General features: G+C 35.1%; 3 protein-coding genes across 7 annotated transcripts; 1 reads left to right on the top strand and 2 right to left on the bottom strand.

Moving 5' to 3' along the window:
- Positions 1-4,442, bottom strand: LOC123887128 (DEAD-box ATP-dependent RNA helicase 20). 5 transcript variants are annotated; one of them, XM_045936419.1, is made up of 10 exons: positions 4,145-4,442; positions 3,475-4,049; positions 3,187-3,366; positions 2,931-3,092; positions 2,681-2,835; positions 2,106-2,198; positions 1,844-1,929; positions 1,532-1,758; positions 516-749; positions 1-428 (listed from the first exon to the last, which is right to left on the bottom strand). In XM_045936419.1, the coding sequence occupies exons 1-10, from the start codon at positions 4,198-4,200 to the stop codon at positions 316-318; spliced, it is 1,881 nt and encodes a 626-aa protein (XP_045792375.1). In that variant the 5' UTR covers positions 4,201-4,442; the 3' UTR covers positions 1-315. The 5 variants fall into 5 exon arrangements, 2 of the variants coding, with proteins under 2 accessions (XP_045792375.1, XP_045792373.1); XM_045936417.1 differs by having other exon boundaries at positions 1-431; positions 4,145-4,372; XR_006801355.1 differs by lacking the exon at positions 1-428 and adding an exon at positions 895-1,009 and having other exon boundaries at positions 609-749; positions 1,127-1,758; positions 4,145-4,365.
- A 1,900-nt stretch (positions 4,443-6,342) lies between these two features.
- On the bottom strand, positions 6,343-8,948 carry LOC123886879. Its single transcript, XM_045936152.1, has 5 exons — positions 8,474-8,948; positions 7,211-7,329; positions 6,991-7,109; positions 6,507-6,700; positions 6,343-6,371 (listed from the first exon to the last, which is right to left on the bottom strand). The coding sequence occupies exons 1-5, from the start codon at positions 8,946-8,948 to the stop codon at positions 6,343-6,345; spliced, it is 936 nt and encodes a 311-aa protein (XP_045792108.1).
- Positions 8,949-12,318: 3,370 nt separating this feature from the next.
- LOC123883918 (ferric reduction oxidase 8, mitochondrial) lies at positions 12,319-15,806 on the top strand. The gene is made up of 8 exons (XM_045932877.1): positions 12,319-12,544; positions 12,663-12,756; positions 12,847-13,032; positions 13,290-13,527; positions 13,922-14,249; positions 14,339-14,597; positions 14,687-15,366; positions 15,462-15,806. Exons 1-8 carry the CDS (start codon positions 12,343-12,345, stop codon positions 15,641-15,643), a joined length of 2,169 nt encoding a protein of 722 aa, XP_045788833.1. The 5' UTR covers positions 12,319-12,342; the 3' UTR covers positions 15,644-15,806.
- The last annotated feature ends 1,023 nt before the right edge of the window (positions 15,807-16,829 follow it).

The raw sequence follows: 16,829 nt of genomic DNA, 5'->3' as shown, positions 1-16,829 counted from the left end.
TTGAAAAAAGTCGTCCTAGTTTTTAACTCCTTTAAAACATTTAAATGGTGGGCATGGTAGCTAACAATTCGTAAATTAGCAGGCCCTGTAGGTCACTCCAACTAATTACAAGCATCAATCATTTACAGCACATTCCTCGTTGACTTCAGTCACTAGAAGATTAGTTGTTTTTCTTCCTATAGCCTAACAATTAATGTGTTGTTTCAAATATAATGCAGGCGAATAGGTGTAGTATAGGTAGTTAAAAAATAAGTACGTATCCATCAACTACCTTCAAATAAACAAAACTTCAGAAATTGACTAACTTAACACCAACTACCGGGACTGCCAAGGCCTCTTCCCGCCTACAGGAATGGCATTGGATCCTGATGTTGAACTCCGATTGCCATAGCCTCCTCCTCGTCCTCTTGATCGAAAGCCTCCCCTTCCTGCTACAAAAGGATAAGAACTACTTAGATATATGATCCCAAAAAGAAAATACTCATGTTTCAATGAAAAAAAATAAATAGACTTACCCTGTTGACCAAAGCCAGCTGACCGAGTCAATTCAGACAATGCAGGACTAACAATCTGACCAGCATCTTGTAGGATCTTAATCAAATCCCTAGCATACTTGGCATTAGCACGGGTAAAGAAACTGTATGCAGTTCCTTTAGCCCCTGCACGCCCAGTTCGACCAATTCTGTGGACATAATCTTCAAGGCTTGATGGAAAATCATAATTGACCACGCATTTTATGTCCTTCACATCTGCAAGCAACAAGTAAAACATCAAAACATCATAAGGAATTGCGTGCAAGGTGTGAGGAGAAAACTGCAAATATCCTTATCCCTGCCCCGTAAGATTCTAGAGATCAAACTCAAGTCAACACATTCATCTCATCAATGTGCCCACCTGAACCTTTCAGGGATAAAGAGCAGCTTCACCATCAATGTCATCTATCACATCCAATCAAATTATCAAAAAAGCATGTGAGTCAACCGGGCTGCAACGATAACCAGCTCCATAACTGTGGATGGGGATCAATCAATTTGACTAATTTTAAGAAAAGTGACAACAGTGGTATGACTAGTATAGTAGTATGACATGACTTCAGGCAACACTGGCAAATTATTGATAAACTCACCTTGTTTTGTCAATCAAGTAAGTCACCAAACATTAACCTGCCCCGTGAAATACAGGATCATACATGGCATACTACATCAGAAATTATTCATCAATATCCCAGCCATATCAAAGGAACTCTGACCTAGGGCCTAGGTATCCATATAACTTGACATCTTTAAAAGGATAGTTCCCAAATCAACTCCATCAAGCAGTCTACTGAAAGCTGCGAAACAATTCCATCTCTATAATCCCCTGGTCAAGTTACAGGCACTTCCAACAAACTCAAAATATGACCCCCACCCACACACACCAAAACCACAAATTGTTGTCAAGGGGAACTGGAAAGCAGCCGGCCAACTCGTCTATGGTTACATTTTAGACCTATACCAAAAATCCTATGATTCTAAACACACAGTGATCCTACCAAGACCCCGTGCAGCAACATCAGTGGCAGTCATTATTGGACTTCTGCCACTCTTAAATTCAGCCAAAACCCAGTCCCTTTCAGCCTGGTTTTTATCACCATGGATGGATAATGCTGGCCATCCATCCATTCTCAATTGTTTTGTAATTTGGTCACATCCCTTTTTTGTTTCAGTAAATATTAGAACTCGGCTCCCATCCATCACTTCTTTCAGCAGCTTGATCAATCTGCATTGGCAACATTCAAAGTTTTAATTTGGAGAGCGAAAACATTGGTCGCTATTTATTAACTTGCAACTGTGGGAATACAAACCTGTTATATTTCTCCATGTCACTGACAACTTCAACAACTTGATTTATAGATTGATTTGCTTTTAGATATGGTGATCCAATAACTACCTGAAACCACATGATATACCACAGGAAAACACACTAATCAATAATCACCTGAATGTGGTTTAATTAAGCCAATTTGAAGCACAGTAATATTATAAAAAAAATTAATCAATAATTTACGGATATAATTATAAATAATTGATTGTATACATATGAATTGGGAATGCTATTCAAGTAACCTTATATGGGTTCTGCAGAAACTGTCTTGCCAGAGTTTCAACCTCCTTTGGCCACGTTGCACTCCAGTATAATGTCTGCCTATCTGGTCGAATCTGTTATTTCAAATCTCCAAATGTAAGTGTAACCTAGTAATTGTACCTTTAAAGCTAACGGATTCAATATGCTACAACAGTATCAGCACTTCCACATAACTTTAAAGCCAAATTTGATTTAAATGAAAAGATAGTAGTAACAAATACAAAATTTAAAAGTAAATACACTACTTTTTTTTTGGTTTACAATGGTGGTGAGGATCGAACATAGGACCTCTAGCATACTACCCAAACCCCTCACCACTAGACCAACCCTAGTGGCTTAATACACTATTTTAATTGCATGACCTAGCATAAGTTTACAATTTTCAACTTAGGGGAATAACATATACCCTTACGGGAGTAGAATAAAGTTCCATTTGTCACTAGAAAACCATAATGCAGAGGAAGCACGGTCCATCATTTCATGACAAATGAATCAGATTTCAGGTGTTTTCTCAACTGCTATTACTAATTACAGGTTAGTCACAAACAGTACCTACCTGGTTTACAATCTTCCGAATCTGAGGTTCAAAACCCATATCCAACATTCGATCAGCTTCATCCAAGACAAGGTATGTCACTCTCTGCAGGTTTGTATACTGAGCTTCCAACATATCTATTAGACGTCCAGGAGTAGCAATAACAATCTCAACACCTGCCAAGCACCAAATGTTAATTACCATATTCATGTTACACTATATTGATCGATACTTAATAGGCCCTTTGTTTATGTAGAAGCAAAACAAGTACCCATTCTAAGGTCACGGATTTGAGGGCCCTTTGGAGCACCGCCGTATATGCATGTACATCTAATATTTGATCGTCCCCCGAATTTCATAGCTTCTTGTTGAATTTGAACAGCTAACTCTCTAGTCGGTGCTAAAACCAAGACAATGGGACCTTCCCCTTGTGCTGAAAAGACAGCAAACATGATCATTATACCGCTGATAGAATGGAAACCTAATGGTTGACATATTAAAGAGGGAAGAGGGATTCTAATACATACCCAAACGAGGTTGTGCACTGACATGAACTAAAGCAGGAAGTAGATACGACAAAGTTTTACCAGAGCCAGTCTCGGCAATGCCAATTAAATCTCTACCGGTAAGAGCCATGGGCCAACCCTGAGCCTGAATTGGAGTGGGCTCAACAAAACCCAACTTGGCAATGACATCAAGACAGTAATCTAACAACATCACAATAGAATACAAAATCAGACAAAAAACACATGAAAAGTAATCAATCAATAAATAAATACAAACACAATGAGCACAATAAACACAAATTAAAATACCAGGAAAATTAGCCTCATGAAAAGACAGAATTGGCTTCGGCACATCATGCCCTTCAACAGTGATATCCCTACTAGCTCGGTACTGCATAACTTGAATATCAGACATAGCTTGTATCTGAGGACTTTCAATATAGAAATTCTTCTGAAAAGGTACCAAATTCCTAAAATCTTGCTTTGGAAGATTAATGTTATTCAAATCATCCTTAGAAGATCCATGTTTACCTCCAAACCCACCACCTCTCCCTCCACTACCTCCTCTACCAGAGCCTCTAAAACCTTGACTTCCACCTCTACCACCACCGCCACCACGACCTCTCCCACCACTACTACCACCAAAACGACCTGTGTCATACTTTCTATCACCGTTGGCCATTCTAGGACCAAAACCACCACCACCACCACCACCACCACGACCTATGCTAAATCCACCTCCACCAGGAGGAGGCAAAAAGTGAGGAACCGGAGTAACAGATGCGGATCCGAAACCGGTAGGTGCGTGTGGTGCATAAGGAGCAGTGTACGGAGCAGGACCGCCGCGGCCGAAATTAGGCGGCGGCATAGGTCCAACAAGATCACTACAACAACGATTAAATAAAAAAACGTGTTTAATTTCATTCTAATAATAATAATTGCAAAACGAAAGAAAGAGTAATTTGGAAAACGAAGGTACCTGCGGCGGCCGCGAAAAGAAGTGGAATCGGAGTAACGATTGTCGTAAGGGTTCATGATATTAGACGTTAGGGTTTACGAAATAGTTGAATTTGGGAATTGTGATGAATTTAGTGTGAAAAAGAATATGAATCGCGATGGATTGGGTTTTCTTTTTCTCGGTCGCGTAGTTTGGTTCTTGACTTGACGGTAGCCTCTGAATGAATATCATCAGTACCAAACACCAAACTACCAAAGTTAAATACTACTTAAATGCCCGTCTCACGCGCCAATAATCTTAAGGCTGTGTTTGCCAGACCAAAACCGCCTTATAGCTTAGGAGTACTACTAATACTCATATTCCTATCCGAAACAATCTAAAACTAAAACCGCAAATCGAACCAATCTAAATTGAAATTGCAAAAAATTGTATTTAGTTTTAACCGCACGGATCATTTTTCATCCAAACCACACAGTTTGGTTTGGTTTGCGGTTTTCATTTCAAAAAACCGAACCAACTATTAGCAATCAACCCAAATTGAGTACATAAAACAAAATAAGCTATCAAAACATATCATTTCACGCGATCGAGAACTATACTGTTGATATTAAAAATAAGTTATTATGTATATGCAATATCTGTATATGTATATTGTATCATGTGAACAATAAAATAAATTAAAGTTTCTTATGTTTATTTTGTAACAAGTTGAAAATATTGTCATATTTTTTATATCGTTATAAACCGCACAAACCAAACGAACCCTAACCGCATTGGTTTGGTTTGTTTTGGATGACTTTTAAAAAACCAACCGAACCAAATCGAACCGCATGCATTTTTATCTCACGGTTAGGATGACTTTTATGCTCAAAACCGAACCGAACCAAACCGCACCGCGAGCACCCCTAAATACTATTAGTATTTTTTGCTCTTTTTTTTTTCTTTCTTTCATGGGTATAATATAGTAAGAGTTAAATGACTTTTTGAAATTGGATCATCTGCTGTCTATTATGTTATGTCACCTCTGTTGCTTTTAATCTAATGATTGGTAGTAAAAGAAACAGTTTTAAAGGGGGAGAAAAAAAACACGTTTGAGATGGGCAGTAGGAGACAATGAGCTGGAGATGATCTAGATTCTGAAATTTTATATGTGTGAAAAGTCTTATGCTAGTGAGTGTAATTTTAGAAAGAATACTTGTGATTTGTGCAAGTAATCAGGTCACACTATTGAAAAAGTGTCCATGGAGGAAGATGAAGGGAGTGGCTGACTCGAGCAACCAAGCCACCAGAAAAGTCTACACCCTTGTGAAGAGAGTTAAAGGAAACATTGAGTTAATAGTCAGAATATGTTTCTATGGCAGCTAAGAATAATGTAGAAACTTCTTTTATATGCAAAAATTATTCGTCGTATGTATCGGATGAACTTTACTCTTTTCATTTAGGTTTAATTATTAAAATGGTCCCTTAAAGATATTTTTTGTTTCACATTGGTCCTCTTAAAGAAAAAAAGGTCTGAATAGTCTTTTAAAGACATATCCATTAATCAGTTTAGTCCTATTCAGACCTTTTTTTAAGGACCAAACTGATTAACGGAGATGTCTTTAAATGACCTATTCAGACTTTTTTTCTTCTTTAAGAGACCTATTCGGACCTTTTGTTCTTTAAGGAACCATTCTAAAACCAAAAATATCTATAAGGGGCCATTTTAAGCCTTTCATTTATTATGCATTTCTTTAAAAGTAATAGACATTTTTTAGGGTTCAGTTTGTCGATGTGGAGCAAAAGTCAACAAAAAGTCAAACATTTGGAAGAACATACAAGAGATTTTGACATGCCTGGAAGAATTTTCTGTATACCCTCCACCGTCTTTTCTATTCTTTGTCATTTCAATTCAAAGTATTTTACATTTCCAGCAATTTTACATTTAAATCTAAGGTTTTTCACTTATTCATTTTTAAAAAGTGACATTTTAGCTACCGACGACATGAAAAAATCTAAAAATAAATAAAGCTATACAATGTTACAAAATTAAGAAATAATAATAACATTATGTAGTCTATACTATGTAGCTAGTATGTCTTGATCAAATAGAATTTTAATTTATTCCCAAAACTAAAATAGTCGCAAGCTCAATCTCTCCTTCCAAATGACTTGAAAGTTAATTTTTGATTTCAAAAGCCCCATTAATAAATAATTCAATGCACAACATTACTAGATAATTAATTATCCTTGTCATCTTTCACGCATCCTGTAAGCAAGGGAAACACAAGATGAAGAATGTAGTAAGTGATTATAAGATTAAAAGCAGCCCAAATGAATTTTTCAATAAAATGTTAAAAAATAATTAAAAAATTATGATGACTATATAGTTAAATTGACTTGCCTGAAAAGCAGATACACTGAAATAATTTGCGTTTTGAATGATCTTTATTTTGTGAAAATAAACAGTAGGATTGCTTTTGTTGACCCACAAATGTATCAGACATAAACACCTCACCATTGTAAATCAAGGTAACATCACATGTCTTTGGTGCATTTTTCTTTACGAACACTCCTTCACTCAATTTATCATTGGGCCTGTTAATTCATATACATAATTTAACATCATATAAGTTTATTAGTCACAATACTTCTCACCAACAGCGTATCTAGTATTCGACACGTGACACACTGACACATCTTATTAATTATATCCAATTATGTTATTTTCTCATATAATTACAAGTTGTTTGTGTTTGTGTCGTGTCTAATATTTGCGTCTAACTTCTTTGTTAAGAAATTATAGTTGCTTTATAAACTTTTTAATGTTTCAATTTCAAGCAAAAGAACAATTAAGTGGTAGCATATATATATATATATATATATACCTTCTGCAGGGTAGCTTCTTGATTCCTAATACAAGGTTGGTTATGTTAAGAATAGAGATGAGATCCAAAATGGCTTTTCCTTTGAACTTGCTCTCTAGAATCAACGTTTCTGCAGTTACCTGGGAAAAGAGAAAAATAATTTAGTTTATTTGGATTTTATTTTTTTGTTTGTGGTATAAATAAACTTGAGATATGATCATAAGTCATAACCATTGATTACCTTTGCTTCAGTAATCAACTGGATATACTGCTGCAAAAGATCTTTCCTCTTATTGTTGACTTCATTTAGGTAACGCCTTACTTGTTGTGGGGTAAGTTGGTTTCTTTCAAGCATCCCAACTATCACATTTATCATTATCAACTTAATCACTTATCACCAAAATCCAGCAGCTATATATATATTGGGATATGTTTTTCTTTTTCAAAGATTATAGCAGTGAACTTACACGCACTAAATACAGAGAAGTCGAGAATTGTGAGTAAAATTCACACCCATGTCCGGCCCAGAGAGGTTGGGCTACGCGGTCCAGGGTCTCCACATTTTAAGGGCCTCAAAAGAAGTTTTCTCTCCCGACCCCCTCCCCCAATTCTTTTATACCCCCCGAAAATACTGAAATTGTTCATATGTAAGACAACTTCGGTTAATATCAACCGAAGCAACCCTACGGTTAATATCAACCGAAGAAACCCTACATTCGGTTCGCAGTTACCGAACGATGTCAACACCACGTTCGGTTCACAGTTACCGAAATGTTTCAACATGTCAAAAGACTTCGGTTTTTATAAACCGCAGTACCCCAAGGGTAAAAACGGAAATTCAGGGGGTATAAAAGAAATGAGGGGGGTCGGGAGAGAAAACTTCTTGTTTTTAATTTTCAAAGGATGTCTTTATACAATTTGCATGGGGCCTCGAAATATGTTGGGACAACTCTGCTCACAACTCAACATATCAAATGTCTTTGTAGTCTTTTATGTGAGTAGATGCAGCTATTGGGATGTATTCATTGTTGATATATAAACATATGCACAATTTTGATGTTCACATTATATAATTTATGCAAGACTAGTGTCAACTAAGGGTAAGGCTACTACTTCTACAATAAACCTTTGTTTTAGACTCCAATTTTGGTTTAAAATGAATTATCAATAGGCCCAAAAAGGCTTCTAAGTTTTTTGTTATTCTCTCCATTGGTGGTTGTTCATATCGATAAAACTCTGATTCTGTATTAGATTTTTATACTTCCTCTAACTTATCATTATAAAATCAATTTGTAAAATGATGAGTGTCACTTTTTATAAACTTTTTTTGATCTTTATCTATTTTATTTGTTTCCAATATGGGATTTGGAATTTTCACAATACAACATTAAGTGTTACTTTAAACCACTAGGTTTGGTCTAGTGGTGAGAGATTTGGGTAGTACATTATAGGTTCTAGGTTCGATTCACAACTCATTGTAAACCAAAAAAACATTAAGTGTTACCTGGTGTAGGAATCAACGTTATTGGAGGAGAAACATGGACAAGAAAAATCCTAGAACCAGGAGAAACAGCATGATCAAGAGCCCATTTAACAACATCCAAATCATCTTCTCCAACAGCAACATAAAGATCATCAACTCTTCTATCTTTGTTGATTGTTATACTCTTTCCATCCTCAACAATTTCCACAATTTCTGTTGACAATATTTGTATAGAATAAGGAACAACAAATTCGCCGTTTTCTTCGCTACCGTCATCTGGTACTATTTCATTAACTTTGTTTCTATTGTTACTAGTTAAACTTTTGAGTTCTCCAAAATTTTCAGAAATGTCTGGAGTCATAATTTCTTGGAAGCTATAAGTTCCATTTGTGTCATATATTTTATGATCTTCAAATGCTTGTGCTGTTTCTGACCACCATATTGATCTAGAATAATAATCCTTTGCTTCTTTTGGGTTACCATCCTTATTTTCCATGACTTTGGTTTCCTTAAAATTTCTACGAGTTTATTCCAAAAAAAATAAATTATAATTCAATGAATTTGTTGATTCTAAATTGGAACTATATGAAAGAGTTGGTTAGTATCGAAACCTCAAAAAAAGTGAAGAAATGAGATTCAATTTTGTCGGATTGCAATTGCATGCATTATTCTAGCTGTACTCTTTTGTCAATATTAGAAATTCATTGGATATGTCACACTATGCTAATCCCTGCCTTCCATTTTTGGTAGGTCGGTCCTTTTAACTATTTAGTATATACCACTTCATGTATCTTATCATCATTAGCCAATTTTATGACATGTATAGGTGATCGAACACCGGAATCGACACCAGAAAGATTTGAATCTGAGACCTAGAAGTCATTCAAAAAAAATAAAAAATCTGAGACCTAGAAGAAACACACTTTAAGGTCCTATGCCTATGCTAGCAAGTCAACCTCTGCATAAGTTGATTTTAATTTATGATACATCCTAAGTTTATTATCTAAAAGGCTTGTATATTAATGTTTCAAAATTACAACTAAATTTATAAAAGACGGTAAAGACATTTGATATGCGAAAATACAAGTTTAAATAAGTAATTTTTCACTTCTCAATACTTAGTTAGACTCTTAAGTAGAGCTGTAAAAAGGGCCTTAAGGGGCCGGCCCTTTAAGGGACGGACCCACTTATTCCTGATTATTAATTTTATTTAAATTTTAAACAATTTTTCTAGTGTCGTGAACTTATTCTCGTTTTCTTCAATCAGCACTGTCCACGATCGGCACCCTAAAAAAACTGTGTTTAAAATTTAAATAAAATTAATAATCAGGAATAAGTGGGTCCGCCCCTTAAAGGGCCGGCCCCTTAAGGCCCTTTTTACAGCTATACTCTTAAGAAAGAAAAAAGAAACTCATATAATTGTAAAGTTGTTTTAATTTATTTATTTTCCTAAATTAAAACATTTCTTGAAATATTTTTATACTAATTCATAGCCATTTGACTTATTAGGATTTGTTAGGACAATATCATATTTGGCTATGCACCTCTGATTCTGAAATAAAGAATTTGGTGTCCCTCTAGTTAGTTAATCAATCATAGATTTTAAGACCTTAGTTAGTTACATCAAAGGAATGTAAACCTCACAATTCTGAAAGTTCTATGACTTTATATATGATCACATAAGGTACATATGGTTGCTAGGAATAAGCAGATATATATGTTTTCTCTCCCATTGTGAATCTTTTATCTCTTGAATTTCCAATTTTGTCCTTGAAAAAACTTCGGTTCGTAGAAACCGAAGTTTTTTTTGCCTTGAAAACAAATTTCGGTTTCTAAAAACCGAAATTTACTCTGAATTTGCACTAGTAAAAATTCAATTTCTGCGAACCGAATTTTTCTGCAAGGGCAAAATTGGAATATTGAGGGATATAAAAGATTCACGGGAGGTGGAGAGAGAAAACATCTAAGCAGATAGCATAGTCTAGCTTGGTTTTTTTGCGGAGAATGAAGAAATAAAAATCTTGTTTATTCTAATTGGTGGGGTAATCCACTTTCATGTTAAAGGAAAAGTACTAGAGCGCTTAATATTGGAATTTAGATCCTCTAAAGTGAAAAAATAAAAAATTATAGTTGTAACAATCTCTTGATTTGTTATAATATACATATAATATTTTTTATTTATTAATTAACTATTTACATTCTTTACTTTACACTCTAAAGTGAATTACCGAGTGAATGATTCACTTTAGAGGAGCTGAATCCGTAACATCGACACTTGTTATATATTCTTGCGGTCGAGTGGTGGGATTAGGATATTTTCCATGATTTGCACCCTGCATGATAGAAAAGATACAAATATTTGTGGATTTAGAGTGACTCTAAGGTCGCTGTAACTCTCATTCTAAAGGGTTTGCCCTCTTTTCCACCAGTATGGGTCCATAAGTCCATTCTTCAAAGTATTTCATCATTTCATTCAAATAGAAACCATTGTTCACATATTTCAGCATTATATAGAAGCAATAGGTTGTAGATTTTCTAGCTTAAATTAATAATTATTTATTTTCTTCTTCTCCTGATGAGTGGATTATTTTTCTTTGAAGTGACTTTGTTGGAGAGTTTGTTTTCTCTTGGTGTTCCTCTTTAATTGGTCTTAAGGTATTTTCTAATATATTAAAAAAAAAATAGCTTAATTAAATTGGTGCGATGCACCTATAAATTCATGATAAGTAATCAAATTTTATGATGTAGATATTACTATGTGATTACTATTATTGTTACTGATTTCATTAAATAAATAAAGCTATCTCATAGTATCATCATTTCGTTGTGCTTAATGCTTAATCACACCAATGAGCAAAACCACTAATTGTGAATATATCAATCTGAAAATGATGAAAATGGAGAACAAAGTTATGGTCATCTCCGGTTTAAATATTGCATTAACAAAATGCATTTAGTGTCTTAAAATACCCGGGATTGTATAAGTTTTAAAAAATGAGTAGTGTTGTATAATAACTATAATGTGAATTACCGTCGGGAAGTCTCGCAAACGATACATGTTTGATTCAAAACATAGTAGCCAACGTGCGGTTTTGGCTTCATTATAATCGTTTACCAACAAAGAATAATCTCACCGCGGAGGTGATTTTAATTAACTAGAGTGTTGTGTGTGTTAATGGTTGTGGCTTAACAAGTGTTCAACATTTATTTTTCAATTGGTTTTGGTAGCGTTCGGCCAAATAGCTTGTGCATGCAAATTTGGTTTTACTTCAAGTGGTAGATAGATGAAAATGGATTAATTCGGTCGGGGTGCGGTCAATATCTCAAAACCGTGTGATTAAGATCGAATGATTAAATGCAGTCACAATGAGTGCAGTCGGGGTGCGGTCAATATCTCAAAACCGTGTGATTAAGATCGAATGATTAAATGCAGTCACAATGAGTGCAGTCGGGGTGTAGTCAATATCTCAAAAGTGTCTAATTAAGATCGGATGGTTCATATCTTTAGATAACTTTTTTATTCTGATTAAATATTAAATTCTGATGTTAAATTTGAACCGTCTGATGCTGACTGCAAGACTGCACTGCATGCAGTCTATGACGGCACTCAATCCAGTTCCCTCTTAATACATCACACTTTGCTTTGAAGAAAGGGAAGAAAAAAAAAAAGCAAAATAGACAAAAAATTTACAAAATAAACTAACCTAAAGTTTTGTAAATAGTTTACTGAATTATAGGAAATGCTTTTATATGTAAGTGACAGGGCACTGAATGGTAGTGGCAGTGTGGGGCTAGATTTGATCTACTCACCTCCTATATGGCAACCTATCAATAAAATACTAACAAGATTCCATTATAAATGTAATCATAACCATATTATAAATAAGTAGATGAAAAATCAAACCCTGCACCGTGGCAAAGTAGTCAAGTCACATATGGCAAGCGCCACCTTACTTACAATTCTCAAACTTTTGATTACTTTCATATTTGCAGCTTGGATTTCTCTTTGGCTTCTAAAGCCAACCCAAGTATGGACCAGAAAATGGAAACATGCAGAACAAAGTGCCAATAATACAATTTTTGGATACTATGGTAAGGAACACACCTTAAATCTCTCTTGCATGTCACTTTTTTGTAATTTTTGTGTGTGCGTAAATGAGATATCATCTGCACGCAACTGTCAAATGCTAAATAAAAGGTTTTTTTGTAGGTCTAAACTTTGCTGTGTATACATTTCCAATAATTGCTATTGCTATTATTGGACTTCTTTTCTTGGATTTGAAAGCTGCATATCAAAGAAACAGGTAGTAGTAATATCATTATCAAGTACTTTTCAATTACTTTAATGGAAGTTTTACTTCAAAAATTTATTTCATTGAAATTATAAACTGCAGAAGTTCAAGGAGTTCATCAAAAATCTTCTCAAATCCACTAGTGGTGAATAGTTTGATTGGAATCTTATCAAGTATTGAAATCCTAGCAGTTTTCCTTGTTATAGTTTTCTTGGCATGGACTTATTATGCTCGTATTTCGAATGATTTCAAAAAGTTGATGCAAGATAAATCACTGAAATTGAACTTGTAAGTGTTGTTTTTGGTTCTAGACATTCTTTATGTTGGATGGTACTCCCTCATATATAAGCAAATATATATTCTTTTTTCAGGCATTGAATAATTAATGTATATGGTTCATTTATCAATGTATCTGGTTCATAATATGAACCAGATACATCAATTATTCAATGAACCTGAGAAAAGAATCTTTTACTTATATACAGACTGGAGGGAGTAGAAAAATTGTTATTTCACTAAATGCACGCATAATAACTTACTTTCAGATGGCAACTTAAGTATCTCAGAATAGCAACAAGATTTGGTTTGCTAGCAGAAGCTTGTTTGGCGTTGCTTCTTCTTCCAATTTTAAGAGGGTTGTCTCTATTTCGAATATTTGGTATTCAATTTGAAGCTTCAGTTAGGTATCACACATGGATTGGTACTGCAATGATACTTTTTGCTACAATACATGGTATCAGCACTTGGTTTGTTTGGGGGGTCAGCCACCATATACAACATGAGGTGAAGTCTAAGGCCTTGTTTGGATAAACAACTTGATTAAGCTATTTCTATACTAAAACATAAAATAAACTCAAACTGTTTTCATATAAGCTATAAATTGTTTCATAAGCTATCTTGGAGAGCTTATAGACATCCAAATAGTCCCAAAAATGCTTATGTCAGTAAATAAGTTTAAATAAGTCAATTCGAATCGGCCCTAAGTGCATGTTTGGATTAGCGGTGAGACTGCCAAAATCACAGTGAGCCGCCTTGATTTTGGTAAAAACTACACTTTTTAGCTTCAACAAAATCACAATGATACTGTGATTTCACCAAACTCACTGCTCATCCAAACATTAATATATGCACTCAGTGTTTGTGCTAGTTGAGTGATTAGCTCATATTTTTGAAACAGATTTGGAAGTGGCAAAAGACAGGACGTATATACCTTGCTGGAGAGATTGCACTTGTTGTTGGGCTAGTTATATTTGTTTCTTCACTTCCCCAAATCAGAAGAAGAAAGTTTGAAATTTTCTACTACACACATCATTTGTATATAGTCTTTCTAGTATTTTTCTTGTTTCATGCTGGAGATAAGCACTTCTATATGGTCTTCCCAGGAGTATTCCTTTTTAGTCTAGACAAACTGCTCCGAATAATTCAATCAAGCCCAAAAACCTGCATGGTTTCAGCAAGAATTTTTCCCTGTGATGCTGTGGAACTAATTCTGCCTAAAGATCCAAGTATTTAATTTTTTCACAGCTATCTGAAATTGAATTATATTTGGAGACAAAATTTCCCCTTAAAACTGTTTGTTTTCGACGATTTACAGGACTAAAGTATAACCCTACAAGTGTTATATATTTGAAGATACCAAATATATCTCATCTTCAATGGCATTCATTCAGTATAATATCTAGTTCCAAAGGTGATGAAAATATTATGTCTGTGATGATTAAATGTCAAGGGTGGTGGACAAATACTCTTTATGACTTGATACAAACTGAACTGAACAAAGGTGCTGATAAAAGGAAGGGTATACCTGTTGCAATTGAAGGACCTTATGGTCCTGCTGCATTAGATTTTTTAAAGTAAGCATAAACATTATATCAAGTGCTTCTAAATTTCTAATAGACTTTTTATAAGATTATTTGGAATAATGAAAAATAATTGTGTGCAGATATGACAGTGTACTTATGGTTGCTGGAGGGAGTGGAATAACTCCATTTCTGAGCATTTTGGCAGAAATCGATTCAACTACCAACAGAAATAAATTTCCTTCAAGGATAGAACTTGTGCATGTCATTAAGAGGGCACAAGACATTTGTCTGTTACATTCCATCGTGCATCTGCTAGTCAACCAAACAAGCGAAAAATTTCATTTGAAACTGAAATTGTTTGTAACGCAAGAAACGCAACCAGGCATGGGAATTACAGAGCTGTTAAATGAGTTCGTTAAAGTAAAAACCCTGCAATTGGACAGTGTGAGCTCAAATTATTATGCAGCATATGGACCTGAAAGTCCAGTTTGGATGGCTGCTATTACGGGATGCTGTTCCATCACTTTCTTTGTTTTTCTAATATGTTTCAACCATATTATAATTCCATCTGAAAAGCATTCCAAATTGTCTAAAGAAAAGACTCCATCTTGGATTGTGGATCTAGTTCTGATAGCTGCTTTTGTCCTAGCTTTATCTTGCAGCACTTTGATAGCAATTGTGTTGAGATGGAGAAGGCTGAAGAAAGGGGTTCGCCCAACGTCGCAGACAGAAATTAAACCCTTAGATCTAAGTTCAGCTGACACTAAGAATGCTCTTGAAGAACATGAAGTTCATTTTGGAGGAAGGCCTAACTTTAAAGGTAGTGATTCCGATTCCTTTGCTTCTTTCCTTGTATTTCTAAAAATATATATATTGACTAAAAAATTGACAACTTGCTACATTTGAATTGAACAGATATATTAGGCAAGTTCAAGAATGAAACGTCTGGATCTAATGTTGGAGTTTTGGTTTGTGGTCCTGAGAGCATGAAGGGATCAGTGGCGGCCGCGTGCCAGCAAGAATCTGAGTGTTCTAAGTTAAGTGTAGAGACAACAAAACCATGCTTCACTTTCCACTCTCTCAACTTCACACTTTAGTACCAACACAACTCTGTTGTTGTTTGGTGATTAGTATACCTTTGCCTTCATTCCCAAGTTTTCAAATTCCCATAGTTATGTAGTTCATCAAGTCATGAATTTCAATAAGCTTTCTGAGAGCCCACATGGAAAATCATATATCTATTTACATGTAGTCATCACTGAAATCTGGCACGCAGTGAACACAATGCTGCACAAGATGCTATAGCACACGTTGCAGCAAGACAGTCGCAGAACACAGTAAATAAATAAATAAATTGCAGAACAATAAATAAGACAGGAAATTGTTAACCCAGTTCAGTGCAACGTCACCTACTCTGGGGGATACCAATCCAGGAATGAATCCACTATAATAGCTCTAGTTCAAAGCCCTCGACCAACACCCGGTACTTGACTTATCACCTAGACACTACCCGTGCAATCCTATCTAAGAACCTCTTAGATAATGAGACCCCGTCCCAAATTCCCTCTAACAACACGTACTATGTTGCTGTCAATAATAATAATCAGGATGGAGACACTCTCCTAAAAACTAGACCACACTCTTGCTTAAAAGCTTATGAGTGAATCACACACACTAACTCCGTGCTTCAAAGCTTAGGAGTAGCTTACAATAAACAACACAAACACAGTCCTAAACTTGCATCAGATTGACACAAGAAAGGCTGACAAAAGACACAAACTCTAAACCTTAAAAACTCACACTTTGTAAAAAACACGGTTTAGAATACATGAGTAGAATAGCTTGAGGCTTCACATATTTATAGTCTTCAATTGTCTTGATGTCCAAGTTAGGTCTTCAGACTTGTACAGCTGTGAGAAATTTCGGCCCAACCCTAAATTAATTTCAAAAATATAATTTGTTTGTTTCATGTTGTACCAAACAAAAAAACGCCAAAAATATAATATAATTATATTTTTGTTTTAAATCACTTTCCTTTGACCGACTTCAATAAAACTTGCTGAGTAAGTCTCGTCTTGCCTAGACGCACGTGCCTGAATATATAATTGAAGCAAATCTTGACTCAGATTTGAAATAAAAATTCTGCACGAAAACAGAGCTTCAGTATGCTGTACTATAATGCTACAGCATCTCAGTTCAGCATCTGGCTGGTTGGCTTTTGCAAAATGTAGCCAATCAAAACACCAACAATCTCCCCCTTTGGCAAATTTTGGCTAAAACAAC

The sequence above is a fragment of the Trifolium pratense genome, linkage group LG5 (assembly GCF_020283565.1).
Source record: "Trifolium pratense cultivar HEN17-A07 linkage group LG5, ARS_RC_1.1, whole genome shotgun sequence".
NCBI lineage: Eukaryota > Viridiplantae > Streptophyta > Magnoliopsida > Fabales > Fabaceae > Trifolium > Trifolium pratense.
This window is presented reverse-complemented; position numbering and strand designations above follow the sequence as displayed.

Excerpts from the sequence above, each read along its gene's own strand:
- LOC123887128 (XM_045936417.1), bottom strand. The coding sequence starts at position 4,200 with ATGAACCCTTACGACAATCGTTACTCCGATTCCACTTCTTTTCGCGGC. Across the intron at positions 3,367-3,474 it reads TCATGAGGCTAATTTTCCTG|ATTACTGTCTTGATGTCATT; the intron begins GTATTTTAATTT and ends TGATGTTGTTAG. Across the intron at positions 750-1,531 it reads TGTTGCTGCACGGGGTCTTG|ATGTGAAGGACATAAAATGC; the intron begins GTAGGATCACTG and ends TGTTGCTTGCAG.
- LOC123886879 (XM_045936152.1), bottom strand. The coding sequence starts at position 8,948 with ATGGAAAATAAGGATGGTAACCCAAAAGAAGCAAAGGATTATTATTCT. Across the intron at positions 6,701-6,990 it reads AAGAAGCTACCCTGCAGAAG|GCCCAATGATAAATTGAGTG; the intron begins GTATATATATAT and ends ATGAATTAACAG. Across the intron at positions 6,372-6,506 it reads TCAGTGTATCTGCTTTTCAG|GATGCGTGAAAGATGACAAG; the intron begins GCAAGTCAATTT and ends CCTTGCTTACAG.
- LOC123883918 (XM_045932877.1), top strand. The coding sequence starts at position 12,343 with ATGAAAAATCAAACCCTGCACCGTGGCAAAGTAGTCAAGTCACATATG. Across the intron at positions 12,757-12,846 it reads GCTGCATATCAAAGAAACAG|AAGTTCAAGGAGTTCATCAA; the intron begins GTAGTAGTAATA and ends TATAAACTGCAG. Across the intron at positions 15,367-15,461 it reads AGGAAGGCCTAACTTTAAAG|ATATATTAGGCAAGTTCAAG; the intron begins GTAGTGATTCCG and ends TGAATTGAACAG.